This window comes from Eptatretus burgeri, chromosome 5 (assembly GCF_056783735.1).
Source record: "Eptatretus burgeri isolate ZD-2024b chromosome 5, Ebu_testis_v1, whole genome shotgun sequence".
NCBI lineage: Eukaryota > Metazoa > Chordata > Myxini > Myxiniformes > Myxinidae > Eptatretus > Eptatretus burgeri.
In genome coordinates, this window is record NC_140965.1 from 80097188 (window position 1) to 80118976 (window position 21789).

The 21789-nt window shown below is 46.3% G+C and overlaps 1 protein-coding gene across 1 annotated transcript; it reads left to right on the top strand.

Annotated features, from left to right (window-relative positions):
• Window positions 1–124: 124 nt before the first annotated feature.
• On the top strand, window positions 125–19415 carry LOC147026781 (uncharacterized). Its single transcript, XM_085882589.1, has 5 exons — window positions 125–526; window positions 8778–8935; window positions 16437–16576; window positions 17317–17472; window positions 18470–19415. The coding sequence occupies exons 1-5, from the start codon at window positions 303–305 to the stop codon at window positions 18641–18643; spliced, it is 852 nt and encodes a 283-aa protein (XP_085738715.1). The 5' UTR covers window positions 125–302; the 3' UTR covers window positions 18644–19415.
• Window positions 19416–21789: the final 2374 nt, after the last annotated feature.

Here is a 21789-nt window from a genome sequence, read left to right on the forward strand (position 1 = left end):
AGCAATACAGTAAAAACCAACTAAAGTGATGCCATGACATGGCGGGATGCTGTTGGCCCCGACATTTTTGAGGGACTTTGCCCGAGTATTAAATATAATTGTGGTGATTACGAGCGGTGTGTTGGTTAAGTGTCGCTACTCTCTCGCTCTCCTGTGCTCTCACTTCCGATCACGATTAGGTTTATATAAATGTGCGTTTTAAAAATGTGTCGAGTAAAAATCATTACGTAGCAGTCAGATTCACGATTATAACAACCAAGCAAGAGAGATCTATTTATTTACTTACTGACACACAGCTGGTTATGGCACGTCAGTTCAACTTGACGTCGCAGCGTCTCGGAGCGATTGTGAAAGGGATTGATCTGAAGGAAGAAGTTCCACCACCCGTCGTGAAGCAGATCCGAGATCACGTCACCAAGTACCGGCTGCTTATTTTCAAAGATCAAGGTGTTGTCGCTGCCCAGAGACAAGTCGAGATCAGCCAGTGGTTTGGAGAGCTCGAGTCCACATTCTACAAGCACCCACGGTTAGATTATGTAAATTATGTATTTGAGGAGTCGGGACATCCTCAGGAAGCAATGTTCTATGGCACCCTCTCAGTCTCCACCACCCCTCACTCCTCCACCCATCACCTCCCCCCACCTGTCGCACCCCCACCTCTCACTCCCCCCACCTCTCACACCCCCACCTCTCGCACCCCCACCTCTCACTCCCCCACCTCTCGCACCCCCACCTCTCACTCCCCCACCTCTCACTCCCCCCACCTCTCACTCCCCCCACCTCTCACTCCCCCCACCTCTCTCGCACCCCCTCCTCTCTCGCACCCCCTCCTCTCTCTCACTCTCTCCTCCTCTCTCACTCTCTCCCTCTCTCTCGCACCCCCACCTCTCTCGCACCCCCACCTCTCGCACCCCCACCTCTCACTCCCCCCCACCTCTCACTCCCCCACCTCTCACTCCCCCCACCTCTCACTCCCCCCACCTCTCGCACCCCCACCTCTCACTCCCCCCACCTCTCGCACCCCCACCTCTCACTCCCCCCACCTCTCACTCCCCCCACCTCTCACTCCCCCCACCTCTCACTCCCCCCACCTCTCGCACCCCCACCTCTCGCACCCCACCTCTCGCACCCCCACCTCTCGCACTCCCCCCACCTCTCGCACTCCCCCCACCTCTCGCACTCCCCCCACCTCTCGCACTCCCCCACCTCTCGCACTCCCCCCACCTCTCGCACTCCCCCCACCTCTCGCACTCCCCCCACCTCTCGCACTCCCCCCACCTCTCGCACTCCCCCCACCTCTCGCACTCCCCACCTCTCGCACCCCCACCTCTCGCACCCCCACCTCTCGCACCCCCACCTCTCGCACCCCCACCTCTCGCACCCCCACCTCTCGCACCCCCACCTCTCGCACCCCCACCTCTCACTCCCCCCACCTCTCTCGCACCCCCACCTCTCACTCCCCCCACCTCTCACTCCCCCCACCTCTCACTCCCCCCACCTCTCACTCCCCCCACCTCTCACTCCCCCCACCTCTCTCACTCCCCCTCCTCTCTCTCACTCTCTCCTCCTCTCTCACTCTCTCCTCCTCTCTCTCGCACCCCCACCTCTCTCGCACCCCCACCTCTCTCGCACCCCCACCTCTCACTCCCCCCACCTCTCACTCCCCCCACCTCTCTCGCACCCCCACCTCTCTCGCACCCCCACCTCTCTCGCACCCCCACCTCTCTCGCACCCCCACCTCTCTCGCACCCCCACCTCTCTCACTCCCCTCCTCTCGCACCCCCACCTCTCTCCCACCCCCACCTCTCTCACTCTCTCCACCTTTCTCGCACCCCACCTCTCTCGCACCCCCACCTCTCACTCCCCCACCTCTCACTCCCCCCACCTCTCACTCCCCCCACCTCTCACTCCCCCCACCTCTCACTCCCCCCACCTCTCACCCCCCACCTCTCACTCCCCCCACCTCTCTCGCACCCCTACCTCTCATTCCCTCCACCTCTCGCACCCCCACCTCTCACAGCCCACCTCTCTCGCACCCCCACTTCTCGCACCCCCCGCCTCTCTCGCACCCCCGCCTCTCTCGCACCCCCCGCCTCTCTCGCACCCCCCGCCTCTCTCGCACCCCCCCGCCTCTCTCGCACCCCCCGCCTCTCTCGCACCCCCCGCCTCTCTCGCACCCCCGCCTCTCTCGCACCCCCGCCTCTCTCGCACCCCCCGCCTCTCTCAGACCCCCCGCTCTCTCGCACCCTTCTAAATCTCTCGCACCCCCAAATCTCTCGCACCCCCAAATCTCTCGCACCCCAATCTCTCGCACCCTAATCTCTCGCACCCCCAATCTCTCGCACCCCCAATCTCTCGCACCCCCCAATCTCTCGCACCCCCCAATCTCTCGCACCCCCCAATCTCTCGCACCCCCCAATCTCTCGCACCCCCAATCTCTCGCACCCCCCCAATCTCTCGCACCCCCAATCTCTCGCACCCCCCAATCTCTCGCACCCCCAATCTCTCGCACCCCAATCTCTCGCACCCCCCAATCTCTCGCACCCCCAATCTCTCGCACCCCCCAATCTCTCGCACCCCCCAATCTCTCGCACCCCCAATCTCTCGCACCCCCCAATCTCTCGCACCCCCAATCTCTCGCACCCCCAATCTCTCGCACCCCCCAATCTCTCGCACCCCAATCTCTCGCACCCCCAATCTCTCGCACCCCCCAATCTCTCGCCCCCCGTCTCTCGCCCCCGTCTCTCGCCCCGTCTCTCGCCCCCCGTCTCTCGCCCCCGTCTCTCGCCCCCGTCTCTCGCCCCCGTCTCTCACCCCCCGTCTCTCGCCCCGTCTCTCGCCCCCGTCTCTCGCCCCCGTCTCTCGCCCCCCGTCTCTCGCCCCCCGTCTCGCCCCCCCCCTGTATCTCTCACCCCCCTCTATCTCTCATAATTTGTGTTGATAATTGATAGTTATTTTCAGGTGTTCTTGTAGTAACTGTTGGGCAATGGCAACAGGTGTTTGATTCACCGCTCATATCATCCATGTACATGTGCTGATGGCTCGGTAGAGGTGATGTTACAGTTTCGAGTGATGGCTGGTTCTTCCGCTTAATCACAGGGATGGCATCCTCTCTTAATCGTGGTGGGTAACAACAAGATCTAGCCATCTCTGTTATTTCATAACAGTGCTCTGTAAAATGTTCTGAGCACAAAATATAACATTCTCTCGGCCCGATCCACACTCGGGTATTTTGGACAAACTTAGGGTCTTTCGGCCATTGGTGTAGCAAGAAAGAAACCATCTCAGTTTGTTTGTGTTACTGCAGCCACCAAGGACGCATTGACTCGGCATATTTGTGGAAAATCGAAAATTATTTGTCGTTCGAGTTGAATCGTACCGTGACGTACCCTGTAGACCATACAAACTTGCCAGTCGACTTCCAGTTGTGATGTCGTGGCTAAGCGTGAAGAAGAAGATGATTTAGACTTTTCATCGCAAACTTACCGACGATATTTTTCAGAAACAAATGCTTCATATTTATTTTGTTGGTTGTCAAGGGATAGGTTAGCTTCGAGATGGTCTGAGCATTTAGGGTTCCCTTTTTTTTTAGGAAATTATTTCTTGATTCAACTGGAACCTGACAATCATTGCTTATACAGGGTGTCCCAAAAGTCACCTTGGGATTTAGAAAAGAAATAACATTTCTGTTTTTTAAATAATTTATGATGATTTTTATACCAAAAGAAAATTTACGAAATGGAGATAAATATTTATGAAAAAAACTCCTCCATTTTTGGCTTCGCAGAGACGGGCTCTTTCGACAGCATTTTCCATAACGGCGGACAATAACTCTGGCCGCAGCCCTCGAATTTCTGCACAGATGTCCTTGAGCTGCTGAATTGTATGGGGCTTATTGATGTCTGCATGCTCCTTCAGGTCACCCCAACGAAAATAATCGGGAGGCGTCAAATCAGGAGACCGTGATGGCCAAGAAATTTCTGAATTTCGCGAAATTATTCAGTGTCCATGCTCTTTGGGTGAGAATAATTGATCGATGAAATTTAAAATAAAATTCCACGATTTTGGTTCTTTGTTCAGTTGTGAATTTTTCCATGGGTAATTTACAAGTGTTAATCTAAATTCTGAAAATAAAAGAATTTTTTTTTATTAAAAAGCAGAACTGTTATTGAATTTCTAAATCCCGAGGTGACTTTTGGGACACCCTGTACATTGTATATATGTATATATGTATATATGTATATATATATATATATATATATATATATATATATATATATATATATATATATATATATATTGTTGTGGTTACCAAATTCGCAAACCACCATTCAGGTCCCTTAGGTGAGGTATCTCGGTAAGTACATGTGTAGTTAGGCCCAAACCCGTTGTCTAGTGGGAATACATGTCATTTATGCGAGCTGCGACTCTTCAGGATAGCCGTTTTTCTTTTACTATCTTTATTTTGGACCAACCGCCATGATTACCACCACAACCACAACATCAACCACCAACCACAACGCCGCTTCACCACAACCGCCACGACCTTCACGTCACACCTCGCAACCGTAGCATCGCCACCGTTCTTGCCCCGCTGTGGGTACCGGTGTTGGACTCGTGCAGGGCGCGCGTCGAACAGCGTGTACAAAATCACGGATTTTGTGCTTCAAAAACGGATCAAAAACGACACACGCCCACTTTTTGCCGTCCAATCGGTGAGCGAGGGGCGATTTGGCCCCACCTCCAGGACGATCGATATATGCAAATTTGTGGATCAAAAAGCCTTCACGCCCACTTTTTCTCGGGCCAATGGGGAGCGAGGTGAAAGGTCAAAGGGAGGGGGTCAAAGGCGAAGCTACGGGGGGATAAAAGGACCGTGTTCGTCAGTCAGAAAAGTCGAGAGTCGGAGGTGGAGAGGTGGAGAGTCGGAGAGTCCAGAGGCGGAGAGTAGGAGAGTCGGAAGCAGAGGGTCAAGACTTCGCGGGCGGTGGAGCTGCTCGTCGTGTGCGTTGGAGTCGGAACGGAGGGGACGAGCTGTGGAAAGGCGGCGACACCAGACGAGGGGGTGCTCGCGTCGTGCAGGGAGCTGCACCCGAGGGAGGCCGACAGCGCGACCTGGCCGAGGTGGAGACGCACACCAGGGATAATAAAGATCCTCTATACCCCGAGCATCAGCAACCCCCTCCTGTTTCCCCCCGCGCTGAGATAGTGCGACCAAGGGGGCCCCTTTCCCACCCCCTACCAGACACTGCCCGCGACGCCCGCGGGGTTGGGGCGCCATCGCCGCTCCGCGTCTCATCACCAGACGGGTAGGCGCGACCCGGTCTCGGCCTCAGGCCCGCCTCATTCTTGGGGGTATTTCTTTTCCTTGGTTTTGGGTATGTGTTGTCGGTGCCGTCTGTGAAGTAAAATTGTATAAGTGTTGCCGTGTGCTCGGTAGTCGGTATTAGCTCTGCATTGTGTCTTCGCTTTTACATTTGCTTTTTGTGTAAATGGAATTGTGTTTTTCTTTTCTGTGTGCTTTTGGTGGAATTGTATATGTGTGCTTCCCGTGTGCCGCGAATAAATGTGCTTTTGTGTTGAACTGTTTCCCGCTTCGCTTCGTCATTTCTCCCATTGAATCCTCATCTTGCTTCACGTAAAGGGTTGGTAGTGGGCTGAATACGCCCGATAATTAATCGAACCGTCGAGGTCGACGATAACACCGCTCGGTTATTCTGATAGTACGGAACGGGTCGCTTAAGTGGCCCGTGTCCGAAGTCGACCTGCGGCGAGGTGCGATCGCCCGGTCTACCCTCCGCGTGGGTACTTAGGTAGGTCAAATTTGGCGAGCAACCCTATCCCACGCGGGGGCTGATTGGCTCGATCGCGGTGAGACCGAAAGGTCCACCCGTGACTGGTTCCCGGCGTTAGTCCGAGAGGGTCACGACTGGATTGTCCGTCCGGTGGGCGACGTGCCGCGATTCGAGTTACGTGGCCGTCAGCACGCCGGCGGGCGCGAATACCGCAACAATATATATATATATATATATATATATATATATATATATATATATGTATATATATATATATATATATGTATATATATATATATATGTATATACAGTGGGGAGAACAAGTATTTGATACACTGCCGATTTTGCAGGTTTTCCCACTTACAAAGCACGTAGAGGTCTGTAATTTTTATCATAGGTACACTTCAACTGTGAAAGATGGAATCTAAAACAAAAATCCTGAAAATAACATTGTATGATTTTTTAAATAAATAATTTGCATTTTATTGCATGAAATAAGTATTTGATCACCTACCAACCAGTAAGAATTCCGGCTCTCACAGACCTGTTAGTTTTGTCTTTGAGAAGCCTTCCCATTCTCCACTCTACCTGTATAACTGCACCAGTTTGAACTCTTTATCTGCATAAAAGACAGCTGTCCACACTCAATCAATCAGACTCCAACCTCTCCACAATGGGTAAGACCAGAGAGCTGTCTAAGGACATCAGGGACAAAATTGTAGACTTGCACAAGGCTGGGATGGCTACAGGACAATAGGCAAGCAGCTTGGTGAGAAGGCAACAACTGTTGGAGCAATTATTAGAAAATGGAAGAAGTTCAAGATAACAGTCAATCTCCCTCAGTCTGGGGCTCCATGCAAGATCTCACCTCGTGGAGCCTCAATGATCATGAGAAAGGTGACAGATCAGCCTAGAACTACACGACAGTACCTGGTCAATGACCTGAAGAGAGCTGGGACCACAGTATCAAAGAAAACCATAAGTAACACACTACGCCGTCATGGATTAAAATCCTGCAGCACACGCAAGGTCCCTCTGCTCAAGCCAGCGCATGTCCAGGCCCGTCTGAAGTTTGTCAATGACCATCTGGATGATCCAGAGGAGGAATGGGAGAAGGTCATGTGGTCTGATCAGACCAAAATCGAGCTTTTTGGTTTAAACTCCACTCGCCGTGTTTGGAGGAAGAAGAAGGATGAGTACAACCCCAAGAACACCATCCCAACTGTGAAGCATGGAGGTGGAAACATCATTGTTTGGGGATGCTTTTCTGCAAAGGGGACAGGACGACTGCACCGTATTGAGGGAGGATGGATGGGGCCTTGTATCGCGAGATCTTGGCCAACAACGTCCTTCGCTCAACAAGCGCATCGAAGATGGGGCGTGGCTGGGTCTTCCAGCATGACAACAACCCGAAACACACAGCCAGGGAAACTAAGGAGTGGCTCCGTAAGAAGCATCTCAAGGTCCTGGAGTGGCCTAGCCAGTCTCCAGATCTGAACCCAATAGAAAATCTTTGGAGGGAGCTGAAAGTCTGTGTTGCCCAGTGACAGCCCTGAAACCTGAAGGATCTGGAGAAGATCTGTATGGAGGAGTGGGCCAAAATCCCTGCTCAAGTCTGTGCAAACCTGGTTAAGAATTACAGGAAACGTCTGATGTCTGTAATTGCAAACAAAGGTTTCTGTACCAAATATTAAGTTCTGTTTTTCTGATGTATCAAATACTTATTTCATGCAATAAAATGCGAATTAATTTTTTTTAAATCATACAATGTGATTTTCAGGATTTTTGTTTTAGATTCCGTCTTTCACAGTTGAAGTGTACCAATGATAAAAATTACAGATCTCTACGTGCTTTGTAAGTGGGAAAACCTGCAAAATCGGCAGTGTATCAAATACTTGTTCTCCCCACTGTATATACATATACATATATATATATATATATATATATATATATATATATATATATATATATATATGTATATGTATATATATATATATATATATATGTATATATATGTATATGTATATACAGTGGGGAGAACATATATATATATATATATATATATTAATATATATATATATATATGTATATATATGTATATGTATATACAGTGGGGAGAACATATATATACACCCACATATATATACATATATATATATACACCCACCCTATTTCTGCATAAAGAGGATGAACCTCTGGCAGTGTCTCATTGGATCTCTCTTGTCTTGCTCTCTCATTGTATGTTGAGTTGATCACATAGCTTGAAGCTGCGTGTCAGGTTCAGGTGTCACCTTGTAGAGTTGCCTTGATCCATAGCATCACTGAGTACAGCTGCCCAGAATAGATTGCTACTGCTGTGTGCCAACCTGCAACCTTGTACTTGATAGAACGCAAGGTACTCGGGCTTATTTATCGCTTGGCAGGAAGATGCTGCAGAAGTCTTTTTTTTCTGTCTACCACAAATAAGTTTGTGGCCAAATGATCTTGTACTGTGGCCACTGTCTTGTCCTGCCTGCCCTTTCTGTCGTCTCTTCCGTTCTCATTTAGAATAGTGCAGCGTCCTCACTTACCTTTTAAGTTCTCTAGTCTGGGTTGGATTCTCGTTCCAACTGCAGGTACAGAGGCAGGCAGAACGTTTCATCTTCAAGTGCGCTATCCCTCAAATGTCCATTGAGCTTGGGATTCCTCTCTTGGCATTAGTTGGTGGCTGTTAAAGATCCCACGGTCTTTCATAAAGAGTAGGCGAACTATCGAAGACACTCTTAGGGAATTGCACTCTGCATCAGTCGTACGTCAGCTTTGGCCAGCTGTTGCATGAAATACTTGGGCCAAACGTATACGCTCTTTGAGCCACCAACTCCAACTATATGGGAAATACCATAGGGACGACAGAGTCAAACTTATTACAATTCTCCTTGGACGTATTAACATTCCACAGTTTTCAATTTTGCATTCTCTGGTTTCTCATTTTGTGTCCGTCAGCTCTCCACACCCTGATGTCTTCCGTGTGTCCAATGATGAACGGGAAGGCTGCAGAGGAGTAGGAAGGACAGGATGGCACATCGATGGCAGCTTCCAGCGTGCTCCGTTTTCCTATTCAATCTACCACATTGTCAATGCACCGCGCAAGGGTGCCACAGGTATTATTGTACAGATCCAACTCGTTGTATCAAAGGGGAAAATGTCACGTTCTCAATATTCATACTCAAGTATGCATTATTTCAATCCAGCTATTACGAATTTGGTTGACGTTATTGTTGCATTGGTTTGTTGCTATTTTGCTGCTGAAACAGTTTTACTTGTTTCTTCATTTTTTTTCTTCTTTTTTTTCTTCTTCCCCCCCCCCCCCCCTATCCACAGTGGACAAATAATTGGACTGTAAATTGTTACAATGCAGGGAAGGGTGCTGTATCCTGGGGCTTTTTTTTCAGAGATTGCATTACTTGAGCAAATTATGTATTGAAGGGTTTGAGAAAACTTCTTGGTTTGGTTAAACCGGCCGCTCCGAGTCTGGTAGGTCGGTGGTTCAAATTCTGGCTGAGCCATGCCAAAGACTTTGATAATGGTATGTGCTTCTTCTTTGTTTGAAGTTCAGAATTTAAAAAGTTAAGAGCACGGACAAACTACCATTGGGAGGAGGAAATTCCGCTTTAGGAAATGTCCCGCTGAGTGCAGTGAGAAAAGCGGTGCCACTGTTGAAACGTCATTGGTACCCAGAGTATACCGATAACACTGAACAACAAAAATTTTTTACTGGAGATGTGTAAAGTGATTTAGACTAATTTGGGTACGCTGATTTCAAAAATCATAACCATTTTGCTGTATCACGTCAGGATTTTCAGTAACAGAAATATTCCCATTGCCTAGAAGTCAGGATTTCAATGAAATTTACAAAAATTCATTTATTCATTTATTTCATCATGAATGCTTCAAAATTATAGAAATTACAGAAAAACTCCACTAGAATGTAATTAAAAATGCTTTAGGCATTTGGCTTTGCGTTTGTGCTGCTCTGTGTCAGTTTCACGATGCAGGAACCAGCAGAAATCGCCCATCATGTTCGGGTTCTGCCGCCCTTGGTAACGCGTCTCCATGAGTGAAATCTCTTGGTGGAATCGCTCGCCGTGCTCGTCCGAGACTGCTCCCAAGTTGTCAGGGAAGAAGTTCAGGTGCTGGTGTAGGAAATGGATTTTCAGGGACATCCTGGAGCCAAGTTTCCTGAAGGACTCCAGCAGCTGTTGCACTATTTCTTCATAGTTGTCCGCGCGCTCGTTCCCCAAGAAGTTGTCCGTCACAGCTTTGAAGCTCCTCCACGCTGCCAGCTCTTTGGGGTTTAGAGTTGTCGGAAAAGTTTCGTCCTTCATAATCTGTCGGATTTGCGGTCCAACAAAGACACCAGCCTTGATCTTGGCCTCCGACAAGGTGTTGCCAAACTTTTCCTTGAGGTATTCAGATCCCACGCCCATTCAGATCCATTGCCTGTACAAAACTTTTCATCAAGCCGAGCTTTATGTGGAGTGGTGGAAGGAAAACCTTGGCTGGGTCGACAAGGGCGACATGCTTCACGTTGTGTCGACCAGGTACATGCTCTCTTCGCTCTTCCCAATCTTTCTTCGTCCAGTGATTCTTGTCGTCTCTGCTATCCCAGAGACAAAGGAAGCACACATGTATTTCGTGTAGCCTGACTGCAGCCCTAACAACAGCGCCACCACTTTCAAGTCTCCGCAGATGTGCCAGTTGAAGTCATTGTACTTGATGGAATCAAGCAGCTGCCGCATAGTCTCATAGGTCTCTGTCATGCCGAACGCGTGAGCCAGTGGGACTGATGGTTTCTCGTTGCCATTGTGGAGCAAAACAGCCTTCAAGCTGTTCTTCCCGAGTCAATGAAGAGGCGCCAGTCTGCAGGATCGTGATCACACCCAAGTTCTTTCAACAGACCGTTGATGTCACTGCAGAATGTCATCGTGTCTTCCATCTCAAAGAACTCAGCCATGTCTCTGTGACGTGCTCTGAACAAGGATATCTTGGTGTTAGGTTCAAGTAGATTCCACTGCTGCAGCCTTGATCCAAGCAGCTCTGCCTTCGCCTTTGACAGCGAGAGATCTCTTACAAGATCATTTAAGTCTCCCTGGTTCAGAAGGTGTGATTCTTGAGTGTCGGGTTCAAAAGGTTCATCATCAACATCCTCTTCACCACTGCTTACAGCTATGTTCTGATCAGCTGGAGGTGTTGGAACGGGGTTCTCGTCATCATGAGGCACAGGTTTACGAGCAGAGACGCAGTCAGCGTACTTGATGTGACCTTTATTCTTCTTGTTGAAGCCGGCGATGCTTGTGCAGCAGAAATAACAATCATCATGATGATTCTGCGGCTCACGCCATATCATGGGCACCGCAAATGGCATGCTCGCGCGCTTGCCCACCAACCACTGAGTCAAGGTTGTGTGACAGCTTGGGCAGCAGATGTGTGGTGCCCAGCTCTGTTCTTGGTCCTCCACCTTACACCCGAAGTAGTGAAAGTAGGCGGCCTTCATTTTCACTGCTGTAGATATACTTCGCTGTTGATCTTTTTTGGTATACCGACCACAGACATAACAGAAGTTGTCAGGATGATTGGTACAGGAACGCCTACTCATCTTTATCTGAAAGAAAGAAATATAACACAAGTTAACAACAATTGTACGAAATAGACATGTTAAAGACATATGTAAATTTCATTGAAATCCTGACTTCTAGGCAATGGGAATATTTCTGTTCCTGAAAATCCTGACGTGATACAGCAAAACGGTTATGATTTTTGAAATCAGCGTACCCAAATTAGTCTTAATCACTTTACACATCTCCAGTAAAAAAATTTTTTTGAAATTTGTTGTTCAGTGTAATAAGTAACAGTTAAAATATATATATATATATATATATATATACCTCTATTAAAATATTGTTACGGTTGGGGGGTAGGAGATTGGGTGTAGGTGTTACGGTTGGGGGGTAGGTAGGAGAGGAGATTGGGACCATACTCTGTGCAGAGCGTTTGTGCTGCTTAAGCAGTCTCCTTGGCTATTGGGCACAATCCTGGACGGGTCGCCACTCCGACACAGTATATCAGCATGCTGGCACTCATTTTGCTGACCTCAGAAGGATGACAGGCCGAGTTAACCCCACCTGGTATTCAACAGCTGAGTGGGATTTGAACTCGGGACCCTTGGATCCCAAGCCCACCACTCTAACCATTAAGCCAACACCAGGCATATGGGGTAGATGGAAGGATTTAATAGGGAATCTAGCATTATGTAGAGTTGCTTGGTCCGTGGACGAGTAGAAAGCATCTCAATCTAACTAAGTTTGGGAATCTGTGAGCTTAAGTGTTACGTGTCACCACGCGAGGGGTGGTGTGGTGTTAATTAGCCTAAGGAGTAAGAATAAGTTCCCCAGTATGTGATTGCCCTCTGTGATTTTTTCCCTGTTTTTATATTTCAAGCCAGGCAATGAAAGTGGAAAAGACATCCCTAAAACCACAACAAACGAGCAGGAGAAGCCCAACCTTCCCAGGTTTGGTGTGAGCAGGCCACACCCCAGAGGCGGAGGATATAGAGCGGGAAAGAGGAGTGCACAGGAAAGGTGGTGGATCTTAAGAGAGATCGGTGTGATTGAGGGCAAGCAGGCTTGCGCATTTTGGGATTGTGGAAGGTTTCCGTCTGGATAGGATGGGAGTTTGGCAGAGTGCACACACGAGGTCAGTGTGAGGAACGCACGAGGCGGGTGGCACTGAAGGGAAAGAGGAAGGCCTTCATTTTGAGCCTTCATGTGGAGAGCCGCTCGGGGATTTCTGGCATACGTCTGCCCTGCTACATGTGAAGCACCATTTTGCCTGCGTGTGCATGTGCATGTGCTGGTGGAGGCTCCCTATTCCAAGTTCAACAAGGACAAGCTCTGAGCCAAGCTAAGTATCAGTATATTTGAAAAGGAGGGTTTTTTTCTTTTTATTTTGGTCACCCTTTGTCTGTATTTGCATCTGTGTGTGAGGCCTCAACAGTAGGATCTATTTGTTTATTTATTTATTTATTATTACCTGTTGAATTATTGTCTTTGTAAATATTTGTGTGTGTTCATTAAATGTGTTTATTTTGAAGAAATTGTATTTGTCCATTTGTAGTGAGTTCATGGATAAAACCCCCCTGTGTCTCCGTTCCATTCTCCGTATTCCTCCGTTTGTCCGCCATTGCCCTCTGCCATGCCCTTCGAGCACGTGTAAAAATCTCCATCAATCAACGTGTCCACCTCCTCTTAATAAGGAATCGCTCAGCCGTCCGGGGGCTGTCGGTGTTAACTGCCTGGCTTCCACAAATTTGGGTCGGGGGGGTTAACTTGGACCTGCCACCCCCGCAACAACATTAATGAAATGTGAAAATTGTTAAACTTCTTTGATGAATAAATAGCTTGCAAGCAGGTGTAAAATGTTGAAATATACACAGCTGGACATCCAATTACTTTACGTATTTGTCCAACTTTGAGGATGGAAGGGAGTTTAATTGTTAATTCTGATATGTGCAGCATCATCCTTTGGAGGTTACAGCAGGAGAGGTTAACGGGTCAACAAAGGGTGAACTGCCAGTTGCTGTACCAGCACTAAACTCTAAGTGAGTTTATTTAATTGGTTCTGTGCAGTACAGGTTGTTACTTCTGCCACCAAAGGTGGAAGGAGGTTATGTTTTCACATGTCTTGTTTGTTTACTTAACACTATAGTGTTTTCAGAAAGTATTCACACCCCTCAACTTTTTTCACATTTTGTTGTTGCAGCCTGAATTAAAAATGGATTAAATTTTCGAAATATTTTAATGACCGATCTACACAAAGTATCCAATAATGTCAGTGAAAACATGTTTTCAAAATGTTCGCAAATTAATTAAAAGCTGAAACATCTTGAGTCAATAACTAGTCAACCCCTTTGCTCTGACATTTCAAATTGAGCTCAGGTGCATCCAGTTTCATTTGATCATACTTGATTGGAGCGCACCTTTGGCCAACTCTATTGAACACGATTTAGAAAGAAACACCTTTCTATATATGGTCCCACAGTTGATGGTGCATGTCGGAGAAGAAACTCAATCATGAAGTCAAAAGAACTGTCCGTAAAACATTGAGGTATAATTGTGAGGAGGTATAGATCTGGGGAAGGGTAAAAACCATTTCTGGAGTGTTGAAAGTTCCCAGTACAGTGAGCTCCGTCAATTGGAAATGGACAGAATGTGGAATTATCCAGACTCTTCCTTGAGCTAGCCCTCTGACCAAACTAAGCAACTGGGCATGAAGGTCTTTGGTCAGGGAAATGACCACTCAGACAGAACTACAGAGTTCCTTGGCTGAGATGGGAGAACCTGCTGGAAGGACAACAGTCTGTGCAGAATTTCACAAATCGATGCTTTATGGGAGAGTGGCCAGACGGAAGCCATTCCTGAGAAAGACCCACATTACAGCACGGTGAGAGTTTGCAAAAAGGCACGGGAAAGACACTGAGGGCATGAGGCAAAAGAGTCTACAAAGCGAGAGGGACGGACCAAAAGACCAAAAGACTCAATCTGGTTTCACGACCAAAAGACTCAATCCGTAATGGGAACCCTAACCCTGAATACAAAGCGCTACATCCAGTGGAAACCAAGCACAGCTCATCACCCAATAAACACCATCCTTACCGTGAAGCATGGTGGTGGCAGCATCATGCTCTGGGGATGCTTTTCAGTGGCAGGGACTGGGAGACTTGCAAGGATAGAGGAACAATAAATGGAGCCGAATACAGGCAAATCCTTGAGGAGAACCTGCTTCAGAGTGTATAAGACCTGAGACTGTGGCAAAGACATGTTCCAACAGGATAATGACCCCAAGCATACAGCCAAAGCAACACTGGAATGGCTTCAGAACAAGAACGTGAACGTATTTGAGTGGTCCAGCCAAAGCCGAGACTTGAATTCCATTGAGAATCTGTGGAAAGACTTGATGATTGCTGTTCACCGCCACTCCCCATCCGAGAAGAATCTCCAAATCCAGATGTGCAGAGCTGATAGACATACCCCAAGAAGACTCAAAGCTGTATTCACTGCCAAAGGCACTTATTCAAAGTATTGACTCAAGGAGGGATGTTGACTTTTGAATACTTTTGCAGGCCACTGTATAAGTGGGCTCCATAAGCGTTAATAATAATTCTTTTTCTTTTGTGTCCTTTCATTATGATTTCTGTGTCGCCATTGTAAATACCTGCTCATTATTGCTGATTGAATAAACCTTGTTGTGCTTGATTCTTCATCTTCTTCTTCCTCTTAGTCTTCATCATCTTCTTCTCCTTGCGTATGTAAGCTTGGCTGCCGAGTGGCTGTGCCCCTGTAACAGTACAATCGTCCTCATTTTGCTGATCTCAGAATGATGACAGGCTGAGTCAACCCCACCTGGTGTTAATTCGGTAGCCAATAGGGCTCAAACTCAGGACTCTAAGATCCCAAGCCAGCCACCCTAAATGCAAAGCCAATACCAGGCTTTACTTGATGAATAAATATGTTGGTTGAACTGTTAATTGTTTCCAGCGTGCTCGTTTTTGTGTGCAAGTTTTGTTCGATGGGAAGTTTTGCCCCACTGATTGGCTCCATGATTAGCCAACAGCCATCCACCGTTTGCTTGACCTTACATGATAAATAGATGGGTGGCTATTGAGGGGTTTACCTCTAATTAGGGTTGCCATGCCAATGGCCAATGGTAAGGTAACACGCAACCAAGGAGTGAAAACCCTGCAAGGCTCGGTGGTTCTAATTGGTGGCCACAGTTGTCGAGCAACCTGTCGGACTACAGAGTTATCTGTGGCCGGCAGCCTCAGGACCGGAGGTCGGGTAAAGGTGCGAGGAGCTTTGTCTTGATAACCCCAGACTCCTGCATCCGTAACAGCATTTATTGTTTCCTTTACAAAATGGCCTGCCCATTATTGTGTGCAAAAAATGTTCGGATCGTTTCGTCACTCGTTGGATGTCACCTACTCACCGGGGTATTGTTTTGACTTCCATCTCGTTAGCCATGCATGCAATGAAAATTGAATATGGTGAACAATCTCTCAACATTCCTCTTTAAATCGTTTGCAATTTGCTGTAGCAATAGCAAAACTGCTCTTTTATAGAGCAAACATGTGACCAGCAAAACTCACCAAAACTTGGAAAGATCGCATGAAAATCAACAAATGAATTCACACTGAAAAGGTGTGGTTGGGGGGGGGGGTCTTTCGGTTATAAATAGTAGTGAAAGGATAGGAGGTGATGAGGCAAAAGGAAAAGGAGGTATCAATAAATGGAGGAGAGAAATAGTCGAGTGAAGGTGGACAGGACAGGTTCTGTTGCTTTTGTATAATGTGATATTTATATTGTCCCTCAAGCAAGTTTTGCGGTTAAGCTGGCAGTAGTGTATACAGTGTCATTAAAAGCAAAGTAGTTTTAGCCTGATAACTTGGCCAAATAAAACCCTGCCAACATTCAAAAATAAGATACGAAATTCCATTTTGTGCCGATGTCACGGTGACATGAGAGGTGTAAACGAATGCCCTGCTTTTTGGAAGTTTTCTTGCAATGCAAAACTAGCAGTAACGTTCCCTCTCCAATCATCTTTTTGTAGTGTTTGCCCCACTTATGGAGCTTCTGCAGGGTCTGAGCCCAGAGAAGAGAGCGCGATGGGAGAGGTTGTGGATGGTCAGTGATCGTCGAATGGGTGTTGTGCACCCTCTTATCTACCCACATCCCATTACAAGTGAAGCGGTAACATTCTGTGAATATTACTAATCACATTTTTGTGTGTGTGTGGGGGGGGGGGGGGTTGTTTTTTTTTCCGAAAAAAATGAGCAATTTCATGTTATGTGAATACCTGGTCAATGTTCAAATTTGTTGAGAAAATAAAGTTGTTCATTTTTGAACCATGGTTCTTTTTAAAACCATCGATCTTTCTCAATTATTTTTCCTGGCTTATTCGCAATTTAGTCTGGCAGGACAGCAGAGAGCTACTTGCACGCCTGGATGAGCTGTCTCGCCTTGGTTTGAATGCCGACCCAGCTATATGCTGTCATCTTGGTATCTCGCAGGCAGGATGAGGCATCGATGTATCTGCCGTCCCTCGGATGGCCGTTAAACTGGACGTCCCATCTTACAGCATTAGTTGATTGACGTTAAAGATCTCACGGTGTCCTTTGCTAAGAGTGTGTAAGTTATCTCCGGCACCATGAACAAATTGCAAACTGCTGCCCTGACTGACTGCTGGGAAGGCAGTGACAAACCATTCAGCATAAATGTTGCCAAGAAACTTTGGCACCAATATCGCTCTGTAACATAGTGCTAAATTGATCGTGATGATTCACAAGTTATGGAAACTTGTATTTGTAAAGAAATGCATTTGAAGCATCGAGGAAAGGAAAATAGTCCTTCCTTGATCTCACAGCCTCATGTCACCAGAGTATGATTTGATTTCATTTATTTTCCTCCTCGTTTATCTGCACCTTTTGTAGACGATGTGCTTTCATCTTGGAATGACCGAGTGCTTTATCTGGGACTATGAAGAATCCAATGCACGTGTTGCGTCTGCTGAAGAGACGGCCGAGATCCTGGCGGAAATTCATGAGGAATTTGTGAAGGACAATGGTGCCATTCAATACGTGCACAACGTGAGACTAATAACTTAATGGTTCTGAACATACACATTCTTATTTTGAAGAATTGTTCATACACATGCTGCATCCTTGTTTGGAGATGATGGAGATGTTTAAGATAATTAAGGTGATACACAAAATATCTCTGGTGTTGGCTTAATGGTTAGGGTGGTGGGCTTGGGATTCCAGGATCCTGAGTTCAAATCCGTCTCGGCTGTTGAATTAATACCAGGTGGGGTTGACTGCCTTTCATCCTTCTGAGGTCAGCAAAATGAGTGCCAGCTTGCTGGTATCCTGTGTCGGAGTGGTGACCCATCCAGGATTGTACCCAATAGCCAAGGAGACTGCTTAGGCAGCACCAACGCTCTGCACAGAGTATGGTCCCGATGGATAGATACACAAAATAAGTGGTTTTTCATCAGAATAGCCTGAGAGTAAAGAAGAGGAGTGTTAAGATGACATCAAGTCAAGGGTCTTTCACTCAGAGTGTAGTTAATTTATTGAATGTGCCCCCTAGAAAGATGGTGGCAGCAGAAACAGTAGATAAATTTATCCTGTAATTGGATAGGTAGTTGAGAAACATTGGCGATAGAGGGGTACTGTAGTTATTGTGATGTCTGTGAGAGGGTCTTATCAAAAGATGATGTCAGTTTGTGAATTCCTCACCTGAAAACCACCTTCACCCCTCCCTCCCCAAAAATTACGATTCCCCCCAACACTTCTTCATCCCCACTCCCCTCAATGAAAATGTCTTTAGCTTGACTAATTTATTTAATCTGGTGTTTGCATAGTGCAGGCATGGTATGTCAAATGGCCTCCTGTATAAAGTTTCTTGTTATTCCTTGTTAACCCATTATTTCCTCACAATGCATCACAACACATCATTGCATGCATCGTTTATTTGTAACCCTGAGCTGCTCTTGGAGCAAAAGTCATCCACAGCTTGGGAATGACACAAATGTTAAATCCACCATCTTTATTTTGTCCACGCTTCTTTCAATTTGTGCTGTAGTGGGAAACTGGAGATTTCATCATCTCCGACAACCTGGCTGTGGGACATGAAGCTCACCTGTCTACTCAACAGTCTGCTAGCGAAGTTGGTCTTCGAGTGATGCACCGAACAACCGTTCGTGGCACTGTTCCACCTATTGAATGTCGCCGTGGAAAGCTCGACTACAGCTCTTAATATGCAGGGGCTGTTTTGTTTTGAAGTTATCTTCTCCATCCAGCTTTTATTTAAATGCAGAGGCTGGATCTGAAGTGAGAAATAACGAGAAGAGTCCATGTTCTGCTTTGTGACCAATTGTTGCCCTGCTTGGATCAAATGGAAACTCCTATGTTATAATTGTAAGAAAGAGTGGCACTATGTCAATATGTTTACTTGATTGTTTCGCTGTGGCGAATGTCCGATTCTGATAGTAGCAATATAAATTGTTATCGACCTTGTAAGAGCAAATTTCATCTCGTCATCATTCACGAGTATAGCGAGATATCCTATGATTAATGATGTTGCCAGGCAGATTGCTCCTGGCAAGAAATCCTCAAGGCGAGCCTCAGCTGTGTTTCACATGGTCGTTAAAGTAGTACATGGATTGACCCGGACCATGAATGTTATAATTATTCGACTAGCAGGTGATTGCATTGTCAAAGCATTCAAGATGATCGGTACTCTAATCATTGTATTTAACACCGGTCACATTACACTTTTAGAGCTTTAACACCCGTCTTGAGGAGGTGAACACATTTTACTCCATCTATCTGTGGAAGGTTTGATTTGATTTGTGTGTATGGAATAGCCAATAAAATATGGCGGACAAAAAACTTTGGAGTTTTTTTTTTGTTTGTTTGTTTTCCTACCTGCTGGCTGGAAAAAAAAAAAAAACCAGAGGAATGATGGCCATTTGTACAAGCATATGTATTACAATGGAAATCCCAATTAAAGTGGGTGTTTTGTGGAAGGTTTGTGTTTTTGATGAGGCCTACAGATCTGACAAAAAAGTTCCAGGATTAAAGCAACAAAGTTTCATTTTAAACGTTCCAATTATGTTTTGTGGTCACCTTCAAAGTAATCATCTTCCTCGGATTCTGTACACGCAGGCCGATGTTGCTGCCATGCTTCAAAGCACCTTTAGAAGTAGTCTGAAAAGCCATTTAGCTCGGGCACAGCTGTCAGAGTCTCTTCTACTGATGCAAAATGACTTCCTTTCATTGGAGTTTTGGACGTCGGTCAGATCAGATCAACATTCTCACCCTTTCGACATTTTCGTCTGTTTTGACAATCTCTGGGCGCGCCGAACATTCTCATCCATTCTTCCTTCCACAAATTTCTTAGCCCCCTCAAACTTGATCTTATCTTTCGAAGTTATCTATCTCTTGAAGGAGAAGTGAATTCTTGCAGAAATTTTTCTGAAAGGTTCACTTGGCTCTGGGTGGATTTGAGGGTTGTGGAGTATCATCTGAAACCTGAATCCTATCCAGGTTCGTTCTGATAACTCCATCTTTGCTCTTCACTTCCTTGGTTTCCTTCTTGGTCCTCCGCTTTTCATTAACATTGCATCTTCCCCATACACCAGCTTCAACTTGTCAAAAATGTCTGATGCTTTCGTTTAGTTTTACCAAAATCTTGATTCTCTGTTCCATAAATTTGTCGTTCATTTTGGAACATTAATACAGCCTGGTGTTGACTTTGTGGTTAGGGTGGGTCCTGAGTTTGAGCTCTGTTGACTGCTGAATTGACAGCCTGTCATCCTTCCGAGGTCGGTGAAATGAGTTCCAGTGTACTGGTATGCAGCAGTATAGTTCGTCATCACACCATTTTAAAGCCTTTCTCCCTGAGCAGGGGTCAGGTTTTTGCGGGCTTCAATCATGGAACCCTTTCTTGTGGCAATGCTTTTATGGCCGGATGTCCTTCCTGACGCCAACCCTTTCGTCACCTTCGACACGCAGGGATAATTACCAGTATACTGGTGTTCATGTCACCGATCTCAGAAGGATGACAGGCCAAGTTAACCCCCCTGATGTTAATTCAGTGGCCAGTGGGGCTCAAACTTAGGACACTGAGGATCCCAAGCCAACACCAGGCTGTTATTAGCAGCATAGTTACACCCCAACAAAATGATAGCTGCCGTACACAAGAAGAACAAGAACCTAAATTCAACACAATTTTAACAAAACTCCAGTACGTCTACAAAACACAACCAATCGATACAACAGTTAACAGTATTGACAGGAAGATTATGATGCACGTCCAATTATGAAACCAAAGTCCATGCTGCCACCTGTCGAGAAAAAAACATCAGTCCTGGAACTTTGTCAGACCTTGTATACCATTGTATTTCTTATGATTCTTGCATTCAATCCCAATTCCTATTTCTTCAGAATATTTTCATAGCAATGAATTCGAGAGGTGGTTCTTGTGGTTTGACTGGATCTCTGAATTGTTCCTTTTGGCTTCAACTACTGTAGCAGTGGCTGCAGATTCAATTTGTCTTCAAGTATCGTTTATTCTTATTAAATACTCTCAGAATCTCGGTGATGCCAGAGGGGTCGTAGAGGAAATGATAAATGGAAACGTCCAGGGAGGAGTTTGCTTTTGCTGTTGCCTTCTGAGAAAATCAGGAGATGCTTTTGTAAATTATGTCTTGCATGGATACACAATGGCCTACTTTTTTTGGAAAGATGCTGTGGGGACCTTTAATCTCCACCAGCTAAGCATCACCAAATGAGACTGCAGGTCAAAATTGGTCACCTCAAAAGGAAGAGCATATTCCATGATGCAATGCCTGAATGGAGCTCCAGGATGCTGGCTTCTCATCATGTTTTGTCCCGATGGGAATTGAACGTGACAGGTGAGCACACCTGATCAGAGTTAACCAGTCACAATATTTAGAAAGTTGTATTGAAGAATAATGAAAGTTTTTCCACAATAACATTTAAAAAAAAATAGGAGCGTGGATGGTGAAGCTCATCTAGATTAGGAGCAACAGTCACACAAACCCTCCAGACCCTGATTTTTAGCTCACCTGGAACGTAGTCCCGGGAAGCTTTTGGGATGGTGCATCGTCGGTCCATTCGTCCACAAACACTTGCAACTTCTTTGAAACTACACACCTAATTCTGATGAAACTTTACCGAAACCTTCATCACCCATGATGTAGCAAAGTTTGTTCATGCTATTGAAAAAATTGGGATCGAAGAAGGTTTATGGGGGTGGCTGCCCTCCAAAATAGGCTTTTGCTACAACATTGGTTCATTGTTACATTTTGCTGATTCCATCCCACGTTGACTTCCTCCTCAGTATCATTATTCTACCAGGTGAGCACCCAGGGGTAT